At 47.8% G+C, this 23,267-nt stretch overlaps 2 protein-coding genes across 5 annotated transcripts in view; one reads left to right on the top strand and one right to left on the bottom strand.

Annotated features, from left to right (window-relative positions):
- Positions 1–7,470, top strand: part of PRKCZ (protein kinase C zeta) — a 225,748-nt gene extending 218,278 nt beyond the window's left edge. For all 3 annotated transcript variants that reach the window (XM_051988781.1, XM_051988783.1, XM_051988782.1), the window contains 2 exons: positions 4,075–4,190; positions 4,772–7,470. In XM_051988781.1, coding sequence (XP_051844741.1) covers positions 4,075–4,190; positions 4,772–4,859 — 204 coding nt within the window. In that variant the 3' untranslated portion in view covers positions 4,860–7,470. The remainder of the gene's footprint in view (positions 1–4,074; positions 4,191–4,771) is intronic.
- A 980-nt stretch (positions 7,471–8,450) lies between these two features.
- FAAP20 (FA core complex associated protein 20) lies at positions 8,451–18,733 on the bottom strand. Of its 2 annotated transcripts, none has more exons than XM_051988779.1 (4): positions 18,569–18,733; positions 16,341–16,488; positions 14,019–14,584; positions 8,451–8,793 (listed from the first exon to the last, which is right to left on the bottom strand). In XM_051988779.1, exons 1-4 carry the CDS (start codon positions 18,688–18,690, stop codon positions 8,721–8,723), a joined length of 909 nt encoding a protein of 302 aa, XP_051844739.1. In that variant the 5' UTR covers positions 18,691–18,733; the 3' UTR covers positions 8,451–8,720. The 2 variants fall into 2 exon arrangements, with proteins under 2 accessions (XP_051844739.1, XP_051844740.1); XM_051988780.1 differs by having other exon boundaries at positions 16,344–16,488; positions 18,569–18,732.
- Positions 18,734–23,267: the final 4,534 nt, after the last annotated feature.

Raw genomic sequence — 23,267 nt, 5'->3', positions numbered from 1 at the left:
TTTGCCTCTTCACCGGCTTTGTGGGCTAGTCTCCGTAGGGAGAAGAGCCAAAGTCAGAAAGATCTGAGTTCAAATCTTGCTGTGGATACTTACTAGCTGTGCAAACCTCTCTTCCCTCCCCCCTACGATCTCTGTGCCTCGGTTTCCTAAACTGAAAAATGGAAATAACAATACTCAGGCTGATATTTGGGTGATTGAGGAAAGCATTGTGCAGCCCCTGGTACATGACAGACACAATCATTTTGGTTCCTTTGTCCCTGGTGGATGATACAGTTGTCATTTTTGGTTCCTTTATCCTGGTCTGGGGTGAGATCATCTCTTCCTGCCTGGATCTTCTGGTCAAAAGCAGCCCCCACGTCGCTTAGGAGGCAGGAAGAAGTTTCTGCTCCTCCTAAAATTTATCCTTTCTGCCGAGTCTGCTCTGGCTGACATTCTGACCCTCAGCTTCTATACCCCGTACCCACTTAGGGCAGCCTGACCTCGACTTCCCCCGATCTTTTAGGTCTGTGCTGCTTGTCAGACGCTCCCTAGTTAACTGGATTCCAAATCTCACTTAGCCAAGCCCTTCCCATTGCTGCTCAAGGTTTCTCCTGGAAACGGGGACCTCCCCAGGTATCTGGCCGGTTCAGTTTCTCACCTATAGGAGACTGGCTAGGGACAGGAGAAGGCTGGTGACCAGATGCGGCTGCCCGAGCGCCCTGGGGCCTGTGCTTGGGGAGCTGGGGGCTTGGGATGGCATCTTGCACTCCTTTCCCCGTCTCAGACCCTGGACATTCTGGGGAACCTCCAGGCAGGCCGTGCTACTTGCATTCCCCAAAGTGAGCTGCTTAATCCCTTGGTGGCTTATTAATCATAAATAAATGTCAGGTTAACTTTGCCATAAACTGAATTTGATTCTAGAACCAAATGGCTTGTGGCTGGATGTAGCCTTCATGGAACACGTGGGGAGAGCACAAATGCAAATCCTGCCTCAGACACTGTGTGATCTTTGGAAGTCACTTATCCACTGTCTGCCTCAGTCTCCCTTTATGCAAAATAATAATAGCACCTGCTTCCCAGGATTGTAAGGAGAAAATGGATGGGGTGATGATCTTTTTGTTTTGTTTTATTTTAATTATTTCTTTTACTGCATAAGAAGTTTACAGATGTGGATATGGGTCTTCCGAAGCTCTGTCCAGTGCTGGGGTGATGTTTGTAGAGCACTTTGCAAGCATTACATACACATTAGCCATTATCCCCTTTGACGCAGCCATCGTTTCAGAAGTTTAAAAAAAAAAAAAACACACATTCAGAGGCCCTGGTCTTGGAGAACGCCCGTGAAACAGCAGTTTTGTGTTTGGCGCACACGTGCAGGGCTCTGAGCAGTTCCTTCAAGATCATCATATCAGAAAAACTACGTCAGGTCAGATTCTGCCCCGAAATCTCCTCCAGAGGTATCGAATGACAGTTCACATAAAGGACAAGAAATGCCAGGATACGCATTGCAATCCGATCCTCTTAGACTCTCACTGACCCCGACGAGTCCGAGCCAAGATCAGAAAACTTGGGTGACGTTTGTAACGAGGCGGGTGCCCCGAAAGAACCCCCGAGGCCGCTTCAGCTTCCAGTTTCTGGAGAATCGGGACCGCCGAGGGTTGGGGTGTAGCGCTCCAACCTTGGATCCCTCAACTTGGCACTCCGATGGCCCTAAATTAAATTTCCTAACCGCCCAGCATCAGCTGCCAGTGATGGGTCTGCCCCCCTGGTGCCTCTCTAGCAGAGAACTCCTCTCATCCTGGGGCTGTGTTTAGGAATAAACATGCCGGGGTTGCCCAGAGAGATGAGGGGATCCAGGTATGGGGAGAGAATTTAGCGTTCACTTATCCTGGCTTGCGATCAGCCCCTCCCAAAGCTTTCTTCCCCTGTAAGCCACCATTCCCCCATACGTCTTGTCTTCCTGTTAGAATGTAAGCTGCTTGAGGACAGCACGGGCTTGCTTTTTGCCCAGTGTCAAACCCATGGGTTTTGTTCGCTCCTTTTCTCATCTACAGACTGAGGGTTTTGGACCAGGTGACCTCCGAGATCTCCCTTCCAGGCCTGGGTCTGGGCGTTTATGTGCCTGTGGCTCTTTCTGGGGAGCCTGCGCCTTAGAGCCGATGCATGAATCCCACTTGGTTAGAATGGAAGCTCCTGAGGGCAGGGGCTTGTTTTTATATCTCTAGCTGTCAGTGCAAGTGCCTGGCACAGAGGAAGTGATCCTGAAGGCTTCGAGCGAAAGTCCTACATGCATGGGACAGCACCAGGATTTGAATCCAGGTCCTCAGACTCCCATGCCAGGGATCTTTCCTCTCTGCAGCACTTCTCCCAAAGAGAAGATGTGCTTAGTGTTTCTCCTTAGCAACGGGGCTGAAAATAGCATTTCCTCCAGAGCTGGAGGAATCTTGGGAAGAGACGTGAAAGTGGGCAGGAAACAAAGCTATTTACAACTCCCGTTTTGTATCCCTTATGTGCTTTTCACCAGGGTAATTTAGAAAGAAGGAAAAGCTGTTGCCTTTTGTCCTGATGCTAAAGGCTACTCTTGAGGCCAGATTCCTGACTTATATGAGTAGGAGAATTGAGGGAGCGGTTCTTTGCTGTTGCCAGTATTTCCATTTGGAGGAGTGATGGATACTTAATTTTTTAAAGACTTAAAAATGATAACACTTGGTTGCCATCCAGACTGAACTGTAATTAATGTCACAGAAAGGCTGTCCGATCCCTTGACTGCAGGAGAGACTATTTACATTTCTCATTTGAGTGCAGATCTCTGACAGGAGAGGGTGTCCACAACTTAGGTGACTGAGTGACAGATGTCAGTCAACAGTGGCAGGGGTGGGAGTCTCACTTGGAGCTCATTACTGGCTGAAATCACAGGACCTCCCACCAAAACTTGCTTGGTATGATCTGTCGCTGTCCTAAAGCAGAAGGTGACATTTCCAGTAGACAAGGTGCCAGAACGTAGGGCATGTATACACTCTTACATATACAGAGCTATGCCATTGTTTGGGACATGGGCTGAATTGTGTGGGTCATTGTAGACTCTTCTCTCTTTGGGGAAGCGATCACCGCGTTCTCTGCCCCAATCAGACCACACGTGGAATGTTGCATGGGGATGCTTGCCATCCCAGAAGGAAGGACATGTGTAAGCTGGAGAGTTGTCTCGAGGGCAATAAAGGTCATGGGGAATGTCTTATGAACATTGGTTGAAGGGGATTAGAGTCTTGAGCCAAAAGGGGAAAATGACTGACTTAGATGCATTATTCTGCAAAAGAGGGATCTGATTTTCCCTGGCTCCCAAGGTTAGAAGTAAGCTCCATGGGAGACAGAAGTTGGGGAAAAGCAGGAATGTTTGATCCAACCCATTTATATCTAGTAAAGGGCCAGGCTGTGTTTGAATCTAATCTAGCATCCTCAGGAAATATTGGGGGTTAATTAGAGCTGTTCTCAAGGGCAGTGCTCTGATTCCTCCAGCCCCTCCCCCCAAGTGATGTCCAACACTGAGGTTCCATCGTCACACTGATGACGAGGGATTCTGGCTCGTCCATGCTGTCCATATAGATCTGTGGCCTTCTGACGCCCAAGGACCCGGATGCAGATTACCCTTAATAACAAAGACCTGTTGGGTAAATGAACTTTAGCATGAAAGCCTTTTTTTGTCTCCAGGATTTGGCTTTTGCCCCATCCTTGGGGAAGGCTAGTCCTCTCTGGCCCTCAGTGTCTTCCTCTACATACTGAATCAGTTAGATTTAATCAGCAGTTCTTAACCTACTGTCAATGAATTTCCCTTCCTTTATTATTTTCAACACTTTCCAGGTAGTTGGTTTCCTTTGTAATCTTATATATTTTATGTATTTAAAAACCTAATTCTGAGAAAGAGCCTGCTCCTGGCTTCCTCCAACTGCCCAAAGTTTCTAAGATGCTTCAGCCTATGGGGTCTCCCTGGTCCATCCAGGGTCACGATCCTCCTTCCTTGAGCACTGGCTGTATGTGGAAGATGCATCTCACATTCAGATGTTATAACATGACAGCGTCTGGTCTTTTGTTCTTTTTCCCAAGCTGGAGAAGAAGCAAGCCCTTCCTCCATTTCAGCCTCAGATAACCGATGATTATGGTCTGGATAACTTCGATACACAGTTCACCAGCGAACCTGTGCAGCTAACCCCAGATGACGAGTAAGTACTTTGGAACCCAGAGACTGGCTTAGTTTGGCAGATGCTTTGGTAAATTAGGGATTTCCTGAATGGAGTCACAAGGAGGCAGAGATTATTCCAGCAGTCTTAGGATCTCTCGTAGAGGAGAGCTCACTCTTTCCTCCTAGATGGGGTCCAAGCCTTTCGGAGATTTCTCAGGCAGCCTCGGGCTCTTTAAAGGCTTTGGGCTTTGCCTTCATGGTCCAAGCTCCTCATGTGTCACTGACCAAGACTGAAACTAGAGAGGAAGAAGGGGAGAGACCTAGACTGTAGAACTTTACTTGCCTCTCCATAGTCTTGGGGCCCTCAGCAAAGTATTTCCCTGTCTTAGCCACTGATTCTTCCTTCCTCTGTAAAAAAGGGCTGGAAATAGGCGTCTCTCAGGTCTCTTCCTGTTGTAAAACTATATCCATGTTGCCTAATTTGGTACAATGAATATTTTGTATCCTCAGCCTTCTGAAATGAAACATATCCTGTAATGTCCACAAGCAAGACATTACCAGTAGGGAATAAAACACAAGGCAATAATTGTGTCTTTTTTCTTTGTTTGTTTATTCTTAAAGGGATGTAATAAAAAGAATAGACCAGTCCGAGTTTGAAGGATTCGAATACATCAATCCCTTGTTGCTTTCTACAGAAGAGTCAGTATGAAGAAATGGCATCTCCATTGTGGACAAATAATGTGAATGAACTTTTAAATTTCTCCCTAACTACAGTATATGCATGCAAGGCTGGGGAACTGTAAGGTTTTGAGTGGAGACCAATGATTTTTTTAAAAATTGCTGCTGAAAATCAAAGAAGAGAATAGATTTTGGTGGGTGTCTTCCTCTAAGTAATACTGGTTTTTAAGAGTTTTGGGGCCGTGACGCGACTGGCTTCTTTTCTGAGGGAATGTGCACATGTGCCTGCTTCCTTGAAGAATTCCTGTTCGCTACGTCCTCGGGAAAGGAATGTTCAAACGACTTTGAAGGTGCACACTTTCTACAAAACAAAACTTGATGCAATGGCCGAGAAATTCAAGAAAATTAAAGTGTAATATCCTGAAGAATAAAATGTTACCGTGGTGTTGAACCTCATTTCCGATGCCTTTTTTCCCACAAGTGGCACCTGTCTAAACATCTCAGATACACTTATCTAAATAAAAGAGGAGTTGTGTTTTATTAGCAATCAAAACATAAGTTTGGGTACAGAAGTTTAAGTGCCTAAATGGAGAAACTGCAACGAAGAATTTTTACAAATTTGGAGCCTTTTCTAAATCCTGGTAAGTTCTTGTTGTTAATATTTAACAGGTATTTTCATACAGAGCATGTAATTAACAGCTGGAGTGTCTATTGCTGAAAACACACCTTTATTTTAGAAATGTCCTTTAAGCTATGAAGGAGCAATGCTAATCTCAATTAGTAAATTACTCTTATCGATGGATAAAATTGGATGATGTAGATTTTTAAAATGATGCTTGCCAAAGCACCATTAGACCAAAAAATATATATATATTAAAAAAAACTAAATTTGCACAAAATAGATTTCTGAAAAATCCTTAAGCAGTGCCTACATGTCTTGTGTTATGTATTAGATTTTTGGAAAATATTTTTATCAGTAATATGATATTCCGAATTAGAAAATAGGGGGAAAAAGTATAATGGAGCTAGCCTTAAAAGTTTAAATAATAAATCTAGAGTATCCATAAACATAACCCATTTTCCTGATAAAGCACACCTCCTACTTCTAATAATCTCTTTGCTTTGAGAATATGTATATTACTAAATAACCATTCTGCTTACAAGAAAGGATTGCTTGATGAAGCTCAACCATAGGTTTTATATATGTCAAGATGGCCAGGGGGAGTGGGAACCACTTGAAAAACTAGGCAATTTGAAAGCTGTCCATTAAATCCCTTCTCTTTTGGAAACGGGAAAATTAAAAAGTGGGGGGTGGGAGGTGGGATGGGGTCAGTGTTAGTTTCACAGTGGTTAACATGATGCTTTCTTGTCCAGCTTTGGAAAAGTCCGGTCACTTCTTTTAAGGAAGTGTCCACTGCCATAGAAAATGTTCCAAAGGCTTGTAAAGCCCCACCTGCCTCTGCTGCAGGTGACTGTAGCCAGGACGGTGGAGGTCTCCGTGCTAGCTTTTTGTTCCATGAGTCGTGTGGCTTGGATCTGGGAGGGTGGGGAGAGGGAACGGTGCAGGAAGCCCAAAGATGGACACCTCAGCAGGTGCGAGATGCAGGCCCACCTGGCCCCTCCTCCACTCTCTTTGCATTAACATATAGGTTTCTCAGGGTACAGCATCACCACTCGGTGCTGAACATGACATCTCTCGGATTCACATCCAAGCAAGTCATGAGGTGCTAGGATGAGACTGCCAAAATATTCTCTCAAATTCCCAACTGACCATTGGTTAACAAGCCCGTTTGTAGCCCCCACAAGCCTTTGGGGCGGTGACCCCATCTGTCTGAGCGTGGGGGTCTCCATGGTGGCCCGGAAGCTGAGCTGGAGCCAGTGCTAATCGCTCCCCAGGGGAAGGCAGGATCCAGCCCAGGGCTGTTCCCATGAGGGCCATTCCTGCCTGGCTCGGTCCCTGCTTCCCCTCTTGGTTGTGACTCATCCGCTCCTTCCATTTTCCAGCTGCACACATTTTAGTTAGGCCACGGTGTGACTGAGAGTGGGGTGACCCTGATCAGAGGGATCCTCCCTTTGGTGTGCGTGTGTGTGTTTGCTCCACTCAAACTTCTAGTAGCATCGGATTCGTTTCGCTGCTGTGGGTGGGAAGAGAACGATCTGCTGGCTCCAGCAACAGCCCCGCTGCCTTCGGTTTCTTCTAGTTGAAGGCATTTATGACATTGCTGTGTTGCCAAATAGTTTGCTGGTTATGAGTTTGGTTGCTTACGTGCAAGTGTATGAATAACATTCTTGTTTATGATGAAGGGGAAATTTTTATATAAAGTACTTGTTTTATATATTAAAGAAACTGAAGGATGTAATTAAATGTGTGGTTTGAGAAAAAAAAAAAAAGTCCTAATATATTATAAATGGATCCGGTAATGAGATGGTCTATAGTTGTCATATCTGAAATAGTAAATGAAAACTCTAGCTAATTTAATGATTGTAAAGCAGTAAATATGTTCTTGTAGTTTTGTATAATTACTTAGTTCAGATCTTTGCTGGCCCGTTTTCCTTGTGCAGAAGATGGTACGCTAACCCTTAACAGCTGAGATCATTTCTATTCTTGCACACCTATTAAAGACTTTAATGAAAAAGCCTAATAGATTGTTATTATTTTCCTACAAGTTATTCCTACAAAAGGCCTATTTAAAAAATATATAATGAAAGGTACTGTGTAAATAGCTAGTGGTAACTTGCATAGTTTGGTTTTTTCCCCCTTTTCCTGATTCACAGCTAACTTTCCTTGGGTTTAGTACTTCGTATACTGTGATAAAGCAGGGTCAGGAAAGAAGGAAAATGAAAATACTTGCTCTGTACTAAAAATGTAAAATATAACCGTTCTACACATTTTCTAGGGAAAAGGTCAGGTGAGGTTAAAAATGAAAACTTTTTGGTCTCTCTTCTCCAGACTTGGGAGAGGGAGAAAATGAATTTTAAAACACATATAAATCAACAGGAGTTGGCAAATGATTTTGCCAGTTCTTTGGATGTTCTCACCTATCCTCTTAAATTCTCTCTTATCCCCCAAAGATCTGCCTGTGTTTCACTCTGGGCAGGCGATCATAAACTCTTTGCAAGTTCCAAAAAGTATTCAAGTTTTTTTTATTATCTTTGGTAACCCCTGGAACATCAAAACAAACCTTGCTTCCCTATGAAAAACAAATTGTAGTTGGAAGTCAGCTGTAGAATTCTGAATAGTCATCACATTCCTGGCTAATTCAGGATCCTACCAAGAACTGAGACTGGTTACAAAAACTCCAGTTTGACAAGGAGGCTGCTCGAGTCTATGAGGCTCTTGGGACAATCCAGTCTAGCATGCGCAACCCCCTCCCGCGCCCCCCTTCCCCGTCCCTCGTCCCCATGGCAAAGCAGACACACCTGCTGGTCCGAAGGGTGGGCTCAGAGTCTGTGAGACTCGGCCAGCCCCAGCCACACTCGGGGAGTGGAAACCAGATTCTCTGACTGCAACAGAACCACGGGACCCCATCCTTCGGTGGCTATTACTGTGACTAGAATGGATTCTTTCTGCAGAACACTTCTTTTAAAGAGGTCTGCAGTGTGGTAGAAATTAAAATAGCCATTCAATATTCAAAATGAAATCTTTATTGTCTATTTTTTTAAAAGGCAGAGTCAGCTAGGACCCTGCCTTCCCAGGATGCTCTGGTGATATCTGGGTTTGGAAGTGAGTCTTGAGGAAAAATCTTCAGAGTACTCACAGTCCAGGGAGGGAATGTTTATATAGGGGAGCTTGGGGCCATTTCTTGTAACCATACTCAGCTGTGGGGAAGGTCATGTTTTACAGTCATTTCTACTTTATAAATGGATTTCTCATGGGCTCTTTCTACCAACTTCACCATATCACATCTTCAATACTCTCTGACAAGCATTTAGCGAGATGACTATCGATATCCAGCTGTGAGAATCTGCAGAGGAAGAGAAAACACAAGAGTTAATAGTAAGCGGGCAATCTGGGTAGCCAAGAGTAAATATTTGTTCCACAGACAACTTGGGGAGACAATTCATAAAAGATGGGACATCCTAAGACCATCCAGACTTTCCGGTGACATTGTACTGTAGCCTTTCTTGGGAGGGAGTTCTTCCAGTTGCTCATTAAGTCCTCAGATCAGTGAGAGTAAACTGAGAGTCCTGTTAAATAAAGATTTGGGCCACCTCAAGCTAACACTAGAGCACTGTCTTGTCTCCACAGGAAAAAAGTCTAAGCTAGATTTTTCTCACCCTTTGGTCTTAAAACATATCAATGAAGTGTTTCATGGAGCACAAATGACACATCATCTTTTCCAAATTTGGTCATTTCTCAAGAATGTTGTTAAATAAACTGAGTTGTCTCCCTCCCAAAGCATGAAAAGGCCGTCTGTACTCCTGCATGAATGTTTCCAGCTAGAAGAGCTTTGGAAAAGTGGCAGTGTTCTAGATATATCCTGCAGATTAACACAATCATAGCCTTTTAGGTACAACATGCGACAACCACGTGTAATTTGTGCTGCTGTTCACAAATGGCCAGGCATGTGTGTTGCCCTTCAGAGTGAAGTAATGATAAGCAGGAGCTGGCAGGTTCCTATGGCTCTCATTGGGCACTACCTATGGGGTAGGCTGCAAAGAGGCAGATTCTTGCATTTGGGTCACAACAGAAACATGACTAACAACAAATTGGGAAGAGGGAAGGGGGGGAGAAAATGCTGCCCTTAAATTCCCTCAGACTGTCACCAGCCCAGACGACTACTCGCCACTGCTTGCCTCCTCACTGCTGCCTACAAGCATTTGCCATCATTATTCACCACTGTGTCTATAAAGAAAAGCCTGATCTTTCAGGTCCTTCCTTTGCACCTGTTAAATGTTGCTTAAATGACTCCAAAAGTTTGCCAATGGAAGTGAAACACTGAACTGTTCTAATGTACGCCTGGTAAATTGTAAGGGTTCTGCAGCACTTCTGTACTCAAAGCCCTTATCTTATCCCCCCAAAAACTTGACCATCTAATTTCTCCAGCTCCTTCCTCCTTTCCACCTTAGCCCAGAAGCCAATGAGGAAGCACTTCAGAAGCAAGGGTTCTAGGCCAGGATTCACATAAGTGATTTCTATAAAGCAGAAGCAAGAGGGTCTTCAGGAGATATTTACTAAAAATATTTACTATCCAAACCAATTTTTAATTATGAGAAATGTCATTAAATATCCTCCCAGTCTTTCAAAAAGGGACCTGGGGGGGCACAATAGTCCCCTAATACGGTACTTTCCCTACGTCACATTTTTTAAAATTCCCCATTTGCCCTTAAAAAACAAATTACTACATGATGCTATTTACAAGCTTCTATTAAAAAAAAATAAGATCTTGCTGTTTTCTTGGAAAAGTCAGTCACCTACAAAAGCACTATTGAACTGCAAGGAAAGCCTAGGTATTTCTACCCTGCATTCAGTCTCCCCCCAATGACTGATAAAATCCAACAGTCCTGGCAGCTTTCCCTTCCAGTATTAAGGAAGCAAATCTCTGAGGATCCTATAAAGGTTAGCAATTACTGCAGTGAACCTACCCTCAAAGTACACTTTTAAAGTTTGCATATAGCAGAATTCTAGTACACTCTCTCCTGCCTCCATCCATTTCCCTTGATATACTCATCAGAATGGACCATTTGGACCAAGCAGAAAATCAGTTCAGCAACAAAGTGGGTGTCATTTGCGAACTGGTGGCTGAGGAAATGGCTACCATTTAATAAGCCCTAAAGATGGCGGCTTAACAATTTGAATGGAACATGCTAATTGTAAAAAGTATTTTTCTAGCAATAGTTAAGAGATAAGACAGTCACTGTGTACATTTGTTAAAATAAGTGCTCATGGCAACGTATCTGATTTTGCCAAAACACTCCCTTTCTTCTTTCCCCCCTCCCCACCCTCCCCCGCCCTCAGCCTCTACAGGCCCTCTCATCTCCTAGCATGCACAATAAGCCTCCTGTTTGGGCACAGAGAATCACACGGCTAATGGGGTGGACTTGGGTGGACTTTACTTCCAGAGAGAGAAAAACAAAGTAGATAATTGATTTATTTATTTTTATTCAAGGCAATTGGGGTTAAGTGACTTGCCTAGGGTCACCTAGCTAGTAAGTGTTAAGGGTCTGAGGCTGGATTTAAACTGGAATCCTCCTGACTGGGGCCACTGCTCTGTCCATTGCGCTGTCTAGCTGCCCCTGACTTTGGAATTTAGTCACATGCACCATAAGTTACACACTCCTTTTTATTTATAAAGACAAAGTCAAGAGCACAGAATACATGTAGCTCAATGGCAAAAAGCTGATGAACACCTACTTTCTCCTCCAAGTCAATGTTCTTTAGCAAGTCACTTAAAACCAGAAAGCCAAACTCATCTCTTCCTCTTCAAAGGGCCTATTTTTAATGCTCTTTTACAGCGAATCTCAAATGTTATTTCAGAAACTTTGTTGTGTGACCCCAGATAAGTTACTCAATGGCTATCTGACTCAGCTTCCTTATCTGTAAAAAGAAGATAATATTAGCACCTTAGCCCAGAAGCCAGTGAGGAAGCACTTAAGAAGTGCTTTATAAAGGGATTTCTCATGGGCTCTTTCTACCAACTTCACCATATCACATCTTCAATACTTTCTGACAAGCATTTAGAGAGAAGCATATATAAAGAAGATATAAATGCTAATCTGAGAGGCAACATTATAGAGAAGAGGTATCAATCTGGCAGCTGGCCTGGAAAATTGTTGGACATTTAGTACAATATATCAAAATGGAAGTGGGAAATATTTAATGGAATAAAAACACAATGCAACATAGATAATGTCGATTTGTAGTGTTCTAAGACAGCAGGAGTACATTGGACCACACCGGGCAAAGAGCAGGCTTTAAAGACAAGAAGATCCGAGTTTCAGTCTGGCCTCTGACGTACACTGGCTATTGGCTCCCAAACAAGTCATTTGACTTCTCAGGGTCCATCTAACTCCGTAAAACTCTTCCGTTTCAGAGCTGGGGCCAACCTGGGGAGGAGTGTTTTTGCTACTTTGGTGCTCCCTCTATCAGTAAGGTCACAGGAGTGAGCCCTAGTTCCCTGAGAAGGCAGCCAAGACAGCGTACTGCCCTCCACTCCTACATGAGGCCCCTCCTGGGAGCAGAGGAGAGCCCCTAGACTCCTGACTTTGCTCCCACAGGTGTTCCTCTGCAGGCCCTCCCGCTCACTACCCCTCCAGAATGCCTTAGGTGGGCAAGGAAACGAGCTGTCATGGACAAAACAACTCCACCGGCTCCATCTGACAAGCTCCTTTCTCCAAGGTTAGCCAGGCTGGCCCCTCACTCCTGAAATAAACTGATGGCTGTTTCCACCAGAATCCCTTATCAAGAACATAAAGGATTCTGAAAGGATAAAGTGCACTTCTGACCCAAGGACTTTCTCCTTTAAAAAATGGGCCTTTTCAAGAGAAAACAGCCTTTCTCTATTCCCTCAATTTCTTGAAAGTTTTCCTGACATCCATAAATTGAGACCGCCATTAGTTGTTATCAGCCTCCTGTCTAGCCCAGGCTGGACCTCCTGGTAAGCCATCTAAATGAGGTTCAGAAGACTGCCAGAATGCCCCTTCCTGCCCGACTGAGCCTCAGCTGTGGTGACATCCGTGACCTAATTTCTCCCCAAATACTGCTAGGAAAAAGTCATGATACCTAAGTTCATACAATGCAGCCAGATGTCCCAATGCCCCTCTTCCCCACCCCACCCCCCGCCAATAAATCCAATTGTCTACAGGGTAAATGTTGGTCCTGTCCCCTGCTGGACAAATGGAGCTTATTGTATCCAAACAAGCACAATACTTCAGTCCAACGTTAGAATATCTAAACACTCTGTAAAGCAGGAAACTTTCTATCTCTCTCTGCTTAATGCAATTAAAAACCAATTCAAAGCCTCCTATCAAAGAGCTTTGACAGACACATTGTATGTACCTGATCTATCTTCAGTCCCTCAGGTAATTTTTCTAACTGCAAAGAATGATGGCTAACATTTACACAGCATCTACTACAAGCCAGAAACTGGTGCTTTATCCTTTATCGTCCTCTACAGTGATCCTCATAACTGGTGCTAGTGCTTTTATTTTTATAATTATTATAGATGAGGAAACAGACAGAGGTGACGTGACCTGCCCAGATCACACAGCTTCTGATGTCTGAGGGCCGATTTACACTTGGGTCTTGCTGATGCCCTAACCACTGGGCCACCAATCGCCACGTCTGGCTCCTACGGGGGAGCTGAGCTGTTCAGGAGAACCCTCCCAATGGGTGACTATAAGCAAAACGGTGTGGGCCCAGGAACTCTGCTGGGCAGCTGGCGTGGCGGGCACCTTGGAGGGGCCAGGCAAGCCACAGACCTAGCAGGCCGGACTCTTGGGGAGGAGAACTTCAGCATGAGTGGGCTCAGTCCCATAAGGAAAGAAAAAACACTAAACTGAAAATTTTAAGAAAAAACTGAGTTTCAGCTCTGGCAATAATGACAGAGTATTTTCCATTTTTCAAACCTCCCAAACAACACCCGGAACATATTAGGGCAAATATTTATGGGGTTATTTAAACAAGGAAATGCTCATTTAAAACAATCCTCACTCAGAGCTAAATGCTCATCTTTATGGCTGGGGATTTCTGTGCTTAACCCAACTACCATTAAATCAACCATGGGAGCTAAGTGAAACATCCAGGGTTACAGAAGGAGAAGATATTTCCTGTCCTAATGAATCCGGCAGTGTTTCTGTGTGGCCATAAAGTTGCAGCTGTGCTCCCGCCCAGGGGTGCCCGGACTGCAGCGGTGGGTGACTGGCCCCTACGTGCCGGGCCTGGCCCGGGCAGCACCGTGAGCGCGCTCATGAAAGGGACGTTAACCTTCCCAGCTGGATGGAAATCAGCGTCATCAATTAATTCTGCAGGCGCTCCTTATATACAATTACTTTTCAAGGCCATGCCTATGCCATATCCCAACAACTTGCCCCCCAGCCCTCGTCCCCCCGGGGTTTCTGCCTCAGGCATAATGCTCGCCCATGGGATGCTGCTGGCCTGGGTCTGGCACAGGCCCTCCCTAGACCCCCCAGCCTCAGGCGGGGCCCTCATGAAAAGACTCTCTCTGGAAGAGGAAAGGACCCGACTTACTTTCCAGTAAACTGCTGCTGGCACATGGGACAGCCATTGAGGGCTCCGGTCCCCTGGCTCGGGCCGGCCGAGGCAGCCTCTGTTCCCCCTCTGGCCCCGTCTGGGTCGAGACTGCGGCCGGGCTTTTTCCCAGAGGAGTGTCCGAGGTGGCCCAGGCCCCGTGGAGATGCTGAGGAGGCAGCAGCCCCCTCCACACAAAGCCTCTGTTTTTTCCTGAGCTGGGACTGCTGTGGGTGGGCCGGAAGCCTGCCCTTCGAGGCCCTGACGCTGCCGTCTTTCAGATCCGAGGGCCTTTTCACCCCGGCGCCGCTGCCCGGCCTGGCCTCCTGCTTCTCACAGCCCCCAGCAGAGGCGCCTGGGGAGGAAAGCTCACTCTGTGGACCCATTTTCTGCCCTTGCTCATCGAGTACCCGAGGATTTTTCTCCTTTGTGAAACGAGAAGAGTCCGGCTTTCTTAACTGCCCACTGACAGATGCAAAGGCGGGTGGGAAAGGCGTCCACTGAAACTCTTCTGTCCCCACTTTAAAGACGGATGGCTGCTGCGAGTTCTCGTCATTCCTGGTATTCTGTAAAAATAGGGTTTTATGTTTTTCAGACAGTTGTAGAACTAAGGAGGAACCCAACCCTCTCATTGTGCAGATATGAGGCCCAGAGAGCTCGGGGGATTCATTCCAGGGAAGGACTCAAACCCGGACCTCATGCTACTACTACTCAGCGCTCTTCCCCGTTTCAGATCCAGCTAGATAGCTAAGCTTTTTTTCTTAACAGGCATTACTACAAAGCAAGAACCACAGGCTTCACAAGAACGCAGACTTCAGGGGCCACAAGTCAGGGATGCCCTAGTCCAACCTTCTCAACAGGCAGATGGGGAAACTGAGGCTCCTGGAGAAGCAGCAGCTCCCCCCAGAGCACAAACACACGTCAGCGGCAGGATTCACACCTAAGTCTTCTGCCTCTTTCCCCACACTATGGCCCACACTTCCCTGCAGAGTGGGTCTGCACTGCCGGGAGGACCGCCAAGAACTGCTTGGGGGGGTGTGCCTTGTCTGGGTGCCGTGCCAGCTCCAGGGCGGCCCGTCCTGATCCTGAGGAAAATGCAGCGTCCCAGAAAACCTCAGGCCCTTCCTTGTGTCCTGTGCCTCCGAAAGGACTTCGGTCCCTCTGATAATTAACCCGAAGCCTCAGTCCACTGCCCAAAGGAGACTAACTTCCTTCTGACAACTCACTGAGATCAAGTTCTTGAAGAACTCTCGCCTCCTGATTCCCGGAAGGGCTCCCTCTTTCCAAGCAGCCCAAGGTAGTCAAGTCTGTTCTCTGCCACCCCCCACAACTGGAGCATCGGGACCAGCTTGGGGGGCATCACAAATGAGGAAGCTTCCAAAGGAGGGACACAGAAGAGCCGGGCACTGCATGTGCCAGGCAGCTGTCTGCAAGTGTGGGTCAGGCTCCCCCCTGCTCCGTCTGCCCCCAGAGGCTACAAGGAGGAAGGAAGGAAGGAGAAGCTGCAAAGGGAGATTGGAAATTGGGGGAAATTACTCCAGTGCCTAAGGAGGAAGGGGAGCCATGGTGGAGGGTGTCAGGGCTGAAGGACTGATCTCCAAAGAGGTTCTGGGGGGATCCTGGTGGAGTCCTGGGTGATCCCTCCTCTCCTTGTAGGGCAAAGACCAGGATTCGCCCATCCTGCTTGGCCGGACCCAGGAGCCACCAATGGGTGACCTCCTTCCAGGAAGTGCCATCTAGAGTGGAATGGGCACCTCCACACAGGTTGTGAGCTTCCTGTCACTGGAGTCTCCAGGCGGGCGGGGGCTGCCAACTTGAACGAAAGAGCCTCGTCTCCACTATCAACATGGAACAGGCAATTAATGCTTAGTGGCTGCCTAGTCTGAGGTTCAACTCGAAAGTCTGAAGTCAAGAAACGTAAATGAGAAAAACACAATGCCTTTCATTCTTAGAAAGGGGCATTTCCACACCAGAAGGCTTTGTGCAGGGTGGGCTGGTGGGGGTGGAGATTTACAAAAAGCTTTTTAAAGAAATGGCCAGAAACCCTGGTGAGGGAAGTGTTTTTTGATGGTGTTGGTAAAGGATTCATCCCTTCCAAGTCAATAGAATCATCATCTCTACCACAGAATACTAGGTGCACGGCCCTGTTCTGTACAAGACACACTCGCAATGAAACCCATCGGTTAGGAGTTTAGCGACATTTTTTAAAGGTCAGGTTTCCCTATTAAAAAAAAATCTAATTTTAAAAGGCAACTGGTGCCTCTTTAATAGACTCTGTCATAAAAATCAACATCCTGACCATTAATATCTTGAGGTACAGGCTACCTTGTCAAAGAATGCTGGTAAATCTGGCATTTCCTGGCTGCCCTGATTCTGACTGGAGTTCACACTTCTCAACACCAGCAGTCTCCACAATTCTTCAGACTCACTTAACCCTTCTTGGTCCAACCAAGAGCGTTTGTTGGAAGTTCTGTGAACACAAAATGAGGAAGAGACTTGCCATTAGGATCAATTCCACACGTGGGGAGTGCTCTGCTAAAATCTGAGGAAGGGGCTGGGAGGGTTCCACGGGGCACCCCAGACTCCAAGCCTGAACTGGGGCTGGATGACCTCCGAGTGCCCTACAGGGAGGCTGAGGAAAAGCCCTGGATTCCCTGAGGCCTCACGGGGAGGAGCCATCTGGATTCCCACGCCCTGGGCATCCGGATGTCTCTTCTCCTTTCTGACCTCCCTCTTTCTAGGGGGGGCTTCCCACAGCCAGCTCCACGTCCCTGCACGGCTGCCCTGCCGGTGAGCAAGGTAGGAGCAGAGACTCGAGGGGCCAGACTCGGATTTTCTGTCGTACCTTGAGCTTTTACAGAACTGCCTTCCTCCGGGCACCCTTGGGAAGTGGGCAGCGACGCCCCCGTTACAAGCGGCCCCAAGGCCACTCACTAGCCAACCAAGTCCTGGGCCCAGAAGCCCTGGACGACGGAGGCTTCCAAGGGCCTGGGCCTGGGCCTGCCCCGCTGTCTCCGCCCACCGCTGCTACCTCATCGCTCGCCCTGGAATCACCACCCGCCCGGTTCCCGTCTATAAGAGGAAGGAAAAGGGGACCTGGCGACTCCTACAGCTCAGAGGGAGTCACTGAGGTCCTGTCGTTTTTAGTCACTCTTTGCGACCCCATGTGGGGTTTTCTCAGCAAAGATACTGGGGTGGGGGGAGCATCTTCTTCTCCAACTCACTTTACAGATGAGGAAACTGAGGCAAACGGGGCAAAGGGACTTGCTGAGGGGCAGCCAGCTAGGAGCGTCTGATCTCGGGTCTCCCTGCCCAGGGCTCCGGTGCTCCCCCGCTCCCCGAGTCCTCGATCACAGCAAGGGCAGGAAGGGAACTGAGGCTGAGCCCAGGAAACACATTCACATGCTCTGGGTCACAGAGGTCACAACCAAAACCTAGATTCTGTCTTCTAGTCCGCCAAAGGGAGCGGCAGGGTCAGTCTCCTGGGCAGCCCAAAGCCATCGCTCCCCCCCAGGCCCCGAGGTCCAGGAGAGTCCCGGGCCCAAATCCAGCCTCCGACCAGAGCTGCGACTCTGCGAGTCCCGCGGCCTCCATCTCCTCAAACATACAATGAGGGATGACAAGGCACTCGATGAGATCTGTGCACACAGCGATGCTCTACACGTGTTTATTCCCGCTTCTTCCCTCTTCCCTGGATGAACCCTGCAGGAACGTGGGCCGACACCATCTCCCCTGGCCCACGACAGGTGCCACCCAGGGCTGATCCCCTCCCCCACGCGGCCCATGGCAGGAGTCCGGGCCAGCCCTTTCCCCTCCAGGACCCAGCTTGGACCAACAGGGGCAGCCCAGGGGGGAGAAGGGCCCCTGGCCACATGTTCCGTCTCTGTAAAACTTAGGGGGGCCTTAGAAAAGTGACCCCCGTGACCCTTCCAACTCTGGGGCCAGGAAAGGAGAGGGGAGAGCAGGGAGCGGTAAGGCCCCTATTAAGCGCCCCATAATTACGGCTGGCCGGGAGGTGCAGAGGCTGGGGGGCATCGGGAGAAAGCCTGGTCAGGGGGACTAAAGCAGGGACTGGTCACTAGGGTTACAGGAGGCTGGCCGGGGGGACTCAAAGGAGGCCTGGTCACTGGGGGCTAAAGGAGGGCTGGTCACTGGGGGCTACAGGAGAGCTGGTCACTGGGGGCTGGTCACTGGGGGCTACAGGAGGCTGGTCACTGGGGGCTACAGGAGAGCTGGTCACTGGGGGCTGGTCACTGGGGGCTACAGGAGGCTGGTCACTGGGGGCTACAGGAGGCCTGGTCACTGGGGGCTACAGGAGGGCTGGTCACTGGGGGCTACAGGAGGGCTGGTCACTGGGGGCTACAGGAGGGCTGGTCACTGGGCGCTGTAATTAGGGTCCGGCTGAGACGAAAGTGCCCCGGGGGAGGGGAGTGGAAGTGCAAAGGCAGCGGGGGCGGGGCCTACTTAGGGAGAACCAGGAGAACGGAGGGAAGGAGACCGAGGCCCGTATAACGGGGTTGGGGGGCCTCCGTCCTCGGGCGGGGCCTCACCTGCCCTCCTGCCCCCCGCCGCCGCCAGGCCCGGAGCACGAGGAGGAAGGAGGCGCGGGGGGCTTTTTCCGCGTCAGCCTCAACCTAGGCCCGCGAGCAGCCGCCGCTCCGGGTAGAGCCATTGGCCACCCGAGACACCGAGCCTCCCGCCCGACAGCGTCTCCGAGGACTGCGCTTGCGCATACGTACGCATACGCATGCGCTTGGAGGAGGATGGGCGGGGGAACGCGCCACCGAGTGCGTGCGTACGTACGTTCTCTGAGGGCTACGTGCGTGCGTGTACGCTCGGATGAACAAGCCCTGCCCGGGGGGCGTGGCCTAGGAAAATTGATGCCCCGCCCTTCCGGTCCACTCTCCCTTGGAGGTTTACTCCATCCTCCTCTGTTCCCTCACCTGAAGCTGTTACCTGCCCCTCGTGACCCAGAACTGTTATTTCCAGGCTTTCTTCTCCTTGGGAGCTGTTTGTGCCGTTTACCCCGTTCACCTAAAGCTGTCACTCACCCCTGCCCCTCCCCTGAGGCTGGTATTGCCCCCCTCACCTGGAGACTTTATTACCCGCCTTCAGTCTCCTCCCTCCGCCCCCGCTCACCTGGCGTTATCTCCCCTCCCCCCACCTGGAGCTTTTATTACCTTCCCTCACCTGGAGAAGTTATTAACCTCCCTCCCCCCCACCCCCCCCCCCCCCCCCCCCCCGTCTCACCTGGAATTCTCTACTCCTCACCTGGAACTATTATTGGCTTCACTCACACTCACACACACACACACACTCACACTCACACACACACACACACACACACACTCACACATCACACACACACTCACACACACACATCACACACACACACACACACACGTCACACACTCATTCACACACACACATCACACACACAGACACACACACACACACACTCATTCACACACACACATCACACACAGACACACTCATTCACACACACACATCACACACACACATACACACACATCACACACACAGACACACACATCACACACACACACACAGACACACACACAGACACACACACTCACACATACACACATCACACACACAGACACACACACACAGACACACACACACAGACACACACATCACACACACACACACACAGACACACACATCACACACACACACACACATCACACACACAGACACACACATCACACACACACACGCACACAGACACACACACACAGACACACATCACACACACACACACATACACACACACACACACACACTTTCTGCATCACCCAGATCTATTTTCTCTCCCCTCACCTGTTATTCAGTGCCCCTCCCCCCACGGCTATTACTATTCTCCCCTCCCCCCAGGTGGGACTCTTCTTTGCTCCTGCCCTTCTTGGAAAGGTTATTTCTTCTCTCCTCTTACAGCGGGAGATGTTCTTCCCCCTCCCTGTTAGCTCTCCAGGGTTCTCTTTCTCCCACCTCCACCGCTGTTATTCCCCTGCACACGCGCCTCCAGCGTGATCTCATTTGGTCCTTCCCTTCTTACCTGGAGACGCCATTCCCCAGCTGTAATTTCTCGGGTCCCTCACCTCCTCCCGGGGTCCCTCAGGGCCCACTCCGTGCTGGGAGAGTGGGGAGCCCCCCCCAGGATGCCAACCAGCCTGGCAGTGCCCTCCACAGCCTTCCTTTCCCATCGGTCCCGGCTCCAGGCAAAGCCTGACTCCACGCGGTCTCTCTTCAGACAGGGAAGAGAGAAGCATCTATCCGTGCTTTCTGCTCCCGGTACATTTTCTTTTTCTTGAAGCTTTGGTCTTTGTGGCTTTTTAAACATTTCTACCAAGGAATGAGCAAGAAGAAGGTGAAAAAGGGGCATTTCAGCCTTTTAGTGGCCAGGCTGCCCCCGAGAGGAGGAATGATTCAGCGCTTATTGACTCCTCAGCCACAATCGACACCTAAGGCAAAGTAGGAGAAGAAGGGATGGGGCAGCTGGACATTTATTCCGTAAAAAAACCAAAAGATTTAGGGTGATCCCCAAGGTCCCTTCCAGCCCTGTGATTAAGAGCTCATGATCTTCCTAGCCAGACTCATTAACCTGAGACTCAGACTCACAGAACGTGTGAATGTAGGAAATCACCCAGTCCAATCTTGGGCCTTAGGATAATTCCCACTTCAAAATGTCCAGTTGTAGCCATCCGGTTTCCATTAGATGTGAAGAGGAGTCTCAATCCAGTGATGGGAAGCTCACTGTCTTCCAGAACAGCTCATTCTACTTCCAGATGACTCCTTAGAAAGCTTTTCCTTGCCATCTAGCCTAAACTAGTCTCTCCTGCTCACTCCAACCCTCATTAGCTTTTATAACGTTAATAAATCTGTAGCACACAATTTACCTATATTCTGCCTTGCATCATTTACCCTTGTTTCTGGTGTCTTAGGGGAGGGCAAATTTCTAAGGGGCAGAATTCATTGATCCTGTTTCTATGGGTTCCCTACAGTGTTTGGCCCGGGGCTGGACCCATAGTTGGCACTAAAGAAATACATAAATTCCTGAAACCCAGTTCTTGTAGTCCAGGTAAACCCACCCGCATTCTCAATGTGGTCGTAGAGCATCCATAAAGCTCTGAGTGTCAGTTTTGGTCAGGTGATTTTTAAAGCTCCACTGAATCTGGGCTACATTTCCAGAAATCACAGAAGCTCAAAATATAAAATGAGCAATTAAGTAATTTGAAGTTAATAGGGCCACAGATTTGGAGCTGGAAGGGGTTTTTGAGGTCAGCTAGTCCCACTTCCTAATTTTGCAGATGCAGAGACTGAGGTGTCTATCATATCAATTACCGGGCCTAGAGCCTATGAAAAACATTTTGCAGTTTTTTTGTATGATGGGGAAAAAAATCTCCTCTTTTAAAAAATACTGCAAGTGCAGAAAGGCTCTAAAGCTATTTTCCCAGCCCTCATGCACACAGATTAGATCCCCAGAGGAGGACAGAATTTCAGGACAGAATTCCCCTCTAGTGACTCCACAAGCCATTTTGCCTTTTATATGAAACAATTTTGGGGGAAAACACAAACAGCTAGGGGATTCAGGATGAGGTTCAAGAAAAAGGTGATGTTTCAGATGAATCATGAAGGAAACCAGAGATTCCAAAAGGTGAAAAGGGATTGCATTCAAGGCACAGGGAACAGGGCAAAAGTATGGAGGTAGGAGAAGGACCATCACATTTGCAGAATAGCAGTACATCTCTTCATGGTCAAGTTCAGGAAAGGGAGTAATTAATGTATAAGAAGCCTGGAAAGGTGGAAGGGTCAGCTTATGAATAGCTTTTAAAAGACTTATAGAGTATTTTATATTTGATCATAAAGTGATAGGGAACAACTGGAGTTATTGAATAGGATCAGACCTACTCTTTAGGTAAATCACTTCAGAAGCAGAGGACAAGGAGGGAGAGAGGGGAAGTAGAAAGGGAGAATAGATCTGAGAAGGTATTTTGTATTTGATCCTGGAATAAAAGGAAGCCAATGGAATTTATTTGAATAGTGAAGACATTCTTCAAGAAAATCACTTTGGTGGATGAATAGAGAATGAACTAGAGTGGGAAGAGACCTAAGGCAGAAAGATCCCCCAGTAAGCATTGCATTAGTCCAGGTGTAAATGATGGGAGTCTGTACTAGGTTAGGGGGAGAAAAGGAAGCATATCTGAGAGTTGCAGCAAAGGGGAAGTAAATAGGTTTTGGCAGCATCTTGGATATGGAGGATGAGAATTGGTGAGGAATCATGGATGACAACTAAATTGTGAGCCTAAAGGATAAGGAGAAGGGTATTGCCCTATATAGTAACTAGGAAAGGAGGGGCCATTAGAGGAAAAGATGATGAGTTCAATTTTAGCTATATTGAGTTTAATGTATCTACTGGACATCCAATTTGAGATGTCTGAAAGGTAGGTGAAGATTCAGAATTGGAGATCAGCAGAGAGTTTGGGACAAGATAGGTAGCTCTGAGAATGAACAGCATAAATTTAATAATTAGTCCATGGGAACTGATGAGATCACTGAATGAAGTAGTATATTGGGAGAAGAGAAGAGAGCCCAAGACAGAGTTCTGAGGGATATGTAGGGTCAGTATAGACTGCCTTGGCCAATTTCCATTGACCAATGACTGCCTTGGTCAATAGAAAGAAGACAAAAGAATAACAAGTGAAGAGATGATCTAGGAGAGAGTTGAGGAGTCAAGGGTTTGGCTCAAGGTAAAAGAATAGGGTCCTGTAAAGGAAGACCAAGGAAGAGGTGAAGAATGAATAGATTAAAGTCAAATAAAATTTCAGAATGTTTCAATTGAATGAATTGGAAAAACAGTAAAAGCCTTTTTCAAAGAGTTTGACTCAGAAGGGGAAAAATACAGGCTGATGGCTAGCAGGGATGGTGAGATCAAGTGAGGGTTTTTTTTTTTTTAGGCTGGGGACACCTGGGTATAATTGTAGGAAGCAAGAAGACACTAATCATCAGAGATTGGAATAAGGGAGGTTAAAACAAGGATTCAAATTTGGGCCCCATTTCTCCAAATTCTATGTACTGTGCTATCTCTCATTGCTGCATGCTTTGGAACTCATGTGAGAAGAGACAGAATTAGGCAAATTATGGGACGTGTTTGGGGAATAGCTAACAGTTCAGCTTGACCAGAGTTTAGAGTGCTAAAGAGGGAGTAAAGTAATTGGAACCAAGTGA

This window comes from Antechinus flavipes, chromosome 3 (assembly GCF_016432865.1).
Source record: "Antechinus flavipes isolate AdamAnt ecotype Samford, QLD, Australia chromosome 3, AdamAnt_v2, whole genome shotgun sequence".
In the NCBI taxonomy this organism is placed as follows: Eukaryota; Metazoa; Chordata; class Mammalia; order Dasyuromorphia; family Dasyuridae; genus Antechinus; species Antechinus flavipes.
This window is presented reverse-complemented; position numbering and strand designations above follow the sequence as displayed.